The sequence below is a fragment of the Chenopodium album genome, chromosome 11, assembly GCF_948465745.1.
Source record: "Chenopodium album chromosome 11, dcCheAlbu1.1, whole genome shotgun sequence".
In the NCBI taxonomy this organism is placed as follows: Eukaryota; Viridiplantae; Streptophyta; class Magnoliopsida; order Caryophyllales; family Amaranthaceae; genus Chenopodium; species Chenopodium album.
In genome coordinates, this window is record NC_137844.1 from 54,826,940 (window position 1) to 54,832,899 (window position 5,960).

The 5,960-nt window shown below is 34.6% G+C and overlaps 1 protein-coding gene across 1 annotated transcript; it reads left to right on the forward strand.

Moving 5' to 3' along the window:
- Positions 1 to 1,355: 1,355 nt before the first annotated feature.
- On the forward strand, positions 1,356 to 5,458 carry LOC145569251 (transcription factor bHLH157-like). Its single transcript, XM_081628614.1, has 9 exons — positions 1,356 to 1,902; positions 2,420 to 2,509; positions 2,615 to 2,717; positions 2,819 to 2,878; positions 2,992 to 4,065; positions 4,157 to 4,258; positions 4,349 to 4,510; positions 4,602 to 4,727; positions 4,836 to 5,458. Exons 1-9 carry the CDS (start codon positions 1,793 to 1,795, stop codon positions 5,004 to 5,006), a joined length of 1,998 nt encoding a protein of 665 aa, XP_081484740.1. The 5' UTR covers positions 1,356 to 1,792; the 3' UTR covers positions 5,007 to 5,458.
- Positions 5,459 to 5,960: the final 502 nt, after the last annotated feature.

Genomic DNA, 5,960 nt, shown 5'->3' on the forward strand with positions numbered 1-5,960 from the left:
AATTAGGGTTTGTTCTGATTGACTGAATTGAGTTGAACTGAACTGAATTTATTAGAGCTGAAATGAATTGAACTGAACTGAATATTTTATAAGAGAAGGAAATTAGGAGCTGAACTGAACTGAACTGAATTTATTAGAGCTGAACTGAACTGAACTTATTAGAGCTGAACTGAACTGAACTGAAATGAATTCATTAGAGCTGAACTGAACTGAAAATAATCGTATCAGAACAGGCCCTTATTCTGGTATAATTGTCAAAAAAGAATTATTCTGGTATAATTATACTAGTATTTTATATACTGTCATTATTCCCTAATCCCTCGAATTTAGTTATTATTCACCCGTATCTTGTCAATTAATTTCTTATACTTTTGCTCATGCACTCAACTAATTTAACCAAATTTTTTAAAAATGAAAATAAAATTACATAATGTATTTGCACCAGAAAAGGCTAAGGGTCGGCTAACTTTGAATTGTGGATGGTGACTTAAGATCTCTGTGATCTTTGCTTTACTATTTGGACTATGACTATATTGCCTACAAATATTATACTATTGCAAAGTACTCCATACTTTATTGTTATTACCTTAAACATGCATGTAATACAACCCTTAATTTTTTTATACAATTATTCAATTAATGCTTAATCCTTAATTAAATTAACTATTGTGTAAAAAAAAAAAAAAAAAAATTAACTATCAACTAGATAATCTAGTGCAAAAAATTAAATACAAGAGTCTTTAAATATTTCTATGACGAATAATTGGAGAAAATTTAATCAAATGACTTAAGAGAAGGATTGGTAGATAAGCAAAGTGAAACTTTTAAGGGTTGTTGATTAAACTTTCAGTAATTAATTTTTGAAAATTAACGTACTACTCCATAGTTATTTTTTAGGGGTAGTTGGTTAACCATCGATCGCCTGATTATCTTCTATCTTTCTTTTCTTCACTGTCCTATTATTTTCGTCAACATTTGATTAACTTGAGATAGCTACCGTGATAATTAAAAAAAATCAAAATATGAAATACTAAGTACAATAAAGTTAAAATCCTTATGGTAATTAAACTTAATACACATACTTCACAAAAATTTCAAAAAAAAATTACCAACAAAAATTACAACTAGTAGCAATGAAATAGACAATACCAAGAGCAAGATATGACAAGCATTATTAATAAGGGAAGGATCTCCTCGATCCCTTTCATAGCATCTGATTTTTGTATTTAGGAGAGAGACAAAAACAATAGCTAAATTACAAAAAAGGAAAAATCATAATCCACTTTTGGTCCCTTTTTTCCCTCTCCTCCTTTACTCATTTCTCTCCTCTCTTCTTTTTTTTTTTTTATAAAACCCCTTCTTTCTTCTTTTTTTGTATTTCAATCTTCAATTCTTTGCTCTTCTGCTTCACTTAGCTCAAACAACACTCTTTTTTCTAATTAACACTGTGAAATCAGCAATACCCAGTTTCCATTTTCGTCTCTAAATTTGCAGGAAAATTATTTAATTTGTCTTTGAGGAAATTTAGAAATTTTGCTTTTTCTGAGTTCAGAAAAGCTCTGAAATCAGAAATTACTACTTGGGTGTTTCTTCTGTTCCTAAATTTGTTGGGTGAAAAAAAGTTTCCTTTTTTGGGTTTTTACTGGCAAGTTTTGATCTTTAAGTGGGTAAATTTATAGCAGTAAAATGATTGATTTATAGCAGGAGAAAGATTGAGATTTGAAAAAGAAGAAGAAAAAATCTTTGAAAAAGAAGATTTCTTTGATTTATTTGGGGAAGGTAAAAATAAAAAATGGGGTTGGAAATTGGTGAATCATATGTTAAGAAGACACTGAGGAACTTATGCTTGAACCATGGTTGGTCTTATGGTGTTTTTTGGCGTTTTGATCCGCAGAATCATATGTAAGTTCAATTTTATTTTTTTTATTTTTTTTTTAATTATAATTGCTGCAAAAAATTTAAAAAATTAGGGTTAGTGTTAAATTTCATTTGATTTTCAAGTGTGACAATTAGTTAAACAAATTTGATTTTCTAGAATAAATAATTATATTACAATTTTGGGTCATTGTTGTGTTACCTAAAATACATCCAAAAAAAGAGAAGGAAAAAAGTTGTTAATTATACTGCATCTTAGTACTCCTAAACTGAGGAAATTTCAGTTATTATAAAATTCATTTATGCTAATGAAGTGGGGTTGGTTACTTTGGACCATTTCTTTAAAATGTAGATGTATACAACTTTTTCTTTAATTTCACTATAATAGTAAGACAAATTTATTAAATAACTGACAACATGTTACTAAAATTTGTGATTTGAGTAATGTGCAAGTAGTCTAAATTAATTTGTAATAAAGATTAATGAGGGTGGTTGATTTGATCTGAATGACTGAAGCCTAATTTGGAAATTTTGTGTTTATCAGGTTGTTAACTGTGGAAGATGCTTACTATGAGAATCATGTTGCAAGTGTAATGGATAATGTGCTTGTGCAAGTCCACATGTTTGGTGAAGGGTAAGCTATTCATAACTTGTGGCTTAATTTTTCGAGTATCCGGGTTTTATAGTGTATTTGATTTGTATAATGGCTGGTCTAATCTTGGTGAAATTGTTTCTTCAGTATAATTGGTGAAGCTGCATTCGACGGGAAACATAGATGGATGTTTGTAAATGGATCAACAGATCATTGCAAACTAAATCTCCAGTTTTCTGCTGGAATTAAGGTACTTACTTTTGGGTTCAATCTGTCCTGCATAATGCAGCTCATATAAGCATTCTGTAATTGATTAGCTATATTTATACATTGTTTTCATTGGTTTCGCAGACAGTTGCAGTTATTCCAGTGGAGATGCGAGGCGTGGTACAATTCGGGTCTACGAAAGAGGTTAGTACTGGTGCTGCAGAGGAACTTGCTTTGTGCCTTTTTTACATGGTGTATATATTCTGTTAGTCTGTGGTGGTGTGGTTGCTAAATGTATGTACTGTTTTCTGTCGTAGATTTTCGAAACACCAGAGATCTTGGATCAAGCAAGGAAGTGTCTTCGAGATAGTGATTATTTTGCTGGGGTAGCAGGAAGTAATACTTTGTTGTCTAATTCTGAAGCCAATGGCCAAAATGGCCTATTAGCTTCGGTCATCTCATCCCAAAGTTCCTTTTGTGATGATATGTCTACGCCTTGGGCAAATAGCATTGAAGGTTGTTCATTGTTTGATTCCTTACCATTTTCTGGAGAGGTGTTTGGAGAGCAATTTGAGCCTGCTCTTCTTCCATCTTCTGCACTCGATACATGCCAAGCGGGTGATCTTTCACAGTGGCTTGCTGATACATCAAAGCTGTGTGTAACTGGATTTGATCTAGAAGCTATGCTTGCTGATGATATGTCATCAGATCTGGGTGGAAGAAACTTATTTTCTGACAACCAAGGAAAACAACTAACTTCCCCTTCGCAAAGTTCTTTGACTAACGCGTTAGATTTTGGCTGTGGAGAGTTGGGTGATGTTGTCAATGCTGTTGAAGATAAGGTTAACACCTTGCCTATTGATGACGGTATGAGTTTCTCTGAATGCATCTCAGGGGTCGGAGGCAATTTGACTGCTGCACCAAGAAAAGGGTTGTTCACTGAGCTAGGTTTGGAGTATCTTTTGAAAGATGGTTCTAGCAGTAGTTCTACCCCTAGATCTTGCATAGAAGATCAATGGCCGTCATCCAAAAAGAGGAAAACTGAAGCCTATCAACAAGTCAATAACCAATTGCAGCAAACTTACCATTCTTGGGGAGTAAAAATGATGCAACCTACAAGTACTAGTGGCCATAAAATGCAGGATTTTGGATCCTTAAAAGACTGCATGGATAAAGCACAGGGAAGGTTGTGGATTGATGAAAGCTATAGCATGGATGCCAAGAGCTGCGTCAGTGCTGTTAATACACAAAGTAAGAGGACTGAAGAACCTCCAAAGGCCACCAAGAAAAGAGCGAGGCCTGGAGAAAGTACGCGTCCAAGGCCCAAAGACCGACAGTTAATTGCTGATCGAATCAAAGACTTGAGAGACCTTATCCCTAATGGTGCAAAGGTATACTACTTTCTGTTTGTGTCATCTCTTGTTATTCCTAAGATACTCCCCTGAATATTGCTGAATGCTGATGATTATGTTGTTATTGCAGCTAAGCATTGATTCTTTGCTGAACCGCACCATTAAACACATGCTTTTCTTGCAAAATTTGAACAAGCATGCAGGCAAACTCAAGCAAGTCGATGAATCAAAGGTTAGTGATATTTTTGCTGAAAAGATGTACATTTTTGACAGACTGATTAAGACATGTTCTGACAAATTACTGCTGGTTTTGAATTTTCAGTTGATTGGCCAGGATAACGGCCTAGTAGGAAGTTCAACCTCAGTTTCTTCGGGTGGTAGTGGTAGGCGTAATGCTACTTGGGCATACGAAGTTGGAGGTTCAAACCTCCTTTGCCCAATTATTGTAGAGGATCTTAATGAACCTGGTCAAATGCTCATTGAGGTACGATATTGATGGCAATGCTGATTGTTTCACTACCATTTCTTTGTATATAAAAGAACTCTAGGTTAACAATTTTAATTCTGTCATGTAGATGCTATGTGAAGAACGGGGATACTTCCTAGAGATAGCTGATGCAGTTCGGGGTTTTGGCTTAAGCATACTCAAGGGAGTCATGGAAATGAGAAACGACAAAATATGGGCACACTTCATTGTTGAGGTACATACTTTCATCTAAGTCAATCAATTTACAACTTCAAGTAATTAGTAACCAGTCAGTATTTTTCATTTATCTTATCAAGGGACTAATGTATTTTTATATGTGCAGGGAAACAAGCATGTAACGAGAATGGATGTGTTCGTGTCCCTAATGCAGCTTTTGCAAGGCACAAACACAAGTGAAGTTCTAAACACAACCTGTGAGGCCGCTAACATTGTCACCAATGCAGCTCCATTTTGGGGTGACTTCCAGCAGCATGTTGTGCCACTTCCAATTTAATCATAACTAGTCTTAACAGAATTTGCTTGGATTTGGTTTATGTATAGAGATCTAGGAATTTAACCAAAGTTCACGCTAGCTCAAAGAAGAGCATCACAAAGTGTATTGCTTCTCCCCCACGAGTTACTGCTCGCTCTCACTACAAGTATCATGGCGAATCAGGCAAAGTAGAACTGAAAAAATAGCTTCAGCAAAAACGGCATCACATCTGTGAACTCAGCTAGTTATTTTTCCTGTTCAATTTTGTTGGGGTCTTGTGGGTAAATTGTTATTAGTGATTAACTTGTTCATATCTTGGGCTTATTGCAGATGTAGCTTACTATATAGTAGTGTGTTAGAAAACTGTTACTTGGTATACTTAGGGCTGACCTTTGAGGCTCTTGCTTGTTTTGCCTCTCATTATTTTTGTAGTTAATTTGGTATTTGAATGGAAGATCAATCTCTTTCTCTCATCTCTCGATTTCTCGCTCTTCGTTGTTTGTCACCATGCATGTTCTTTGCATAGACTTTGTTATTCTTCTGAACATGAAGTTGTACTCAAATTTCATAGAAAACCACAAGTTCAGCATTACACAAGTCTTAGCTTAAACTTTCAGGATATTTGATTACTTTCTATGGTATGAACAACAGAAATAAAGGCTCAGCAGTGGAATCAATAGTTGAATTGTGTTAGCTTTTATGATTTCTATTTATCATTTGGTTGGGAGCGAGGTTGGTAAGGACTAGGGAGTGTTCTCACTTCATTGCATTATTACATGTAGAAACTCAAATGTCAAATTAAGGGCCTGTTATGATTTACTGAATTGAGCTGAATTGAATTGAACTGATTGGAGTTGAACTGAACTGAATATTTTATGAGAGAAGAAAACTAGGAACTGAACTGATTGGAGTTAAATTGAACTGAACTGAAAATAAGTTGAAGAGAACATGCCTTAAGAATTGACGAATTTGACT

What these genes read in the sequence shown, in the direction of transcription:
- LOC145569251 (XM_081628614.1), top strand. Translation starts at nt 1,793, where the DNA reads ATGGGGTTGGAAATTGGTGAATCATATGTTAAGAAGACACTGAGGAAC. An exon ending in TTTGATCCGCAGAATCATAT is followed by an intron (nt 1,903 to 2,419) that starts GTAAGTTCAATT and finishes TGTGTTTATCAG; the next exon opens with GTTGTTAACTGTGGAAGATG. An exon ending in TTATCCCTAATGGTGCAAAG is followed by an intron (nt 4,066 to 4,156) that starts GTATACTACTTT and finishes TTGTTATTGCAG; the next exon opens with CTAAGCATTGATTCTTTGCT.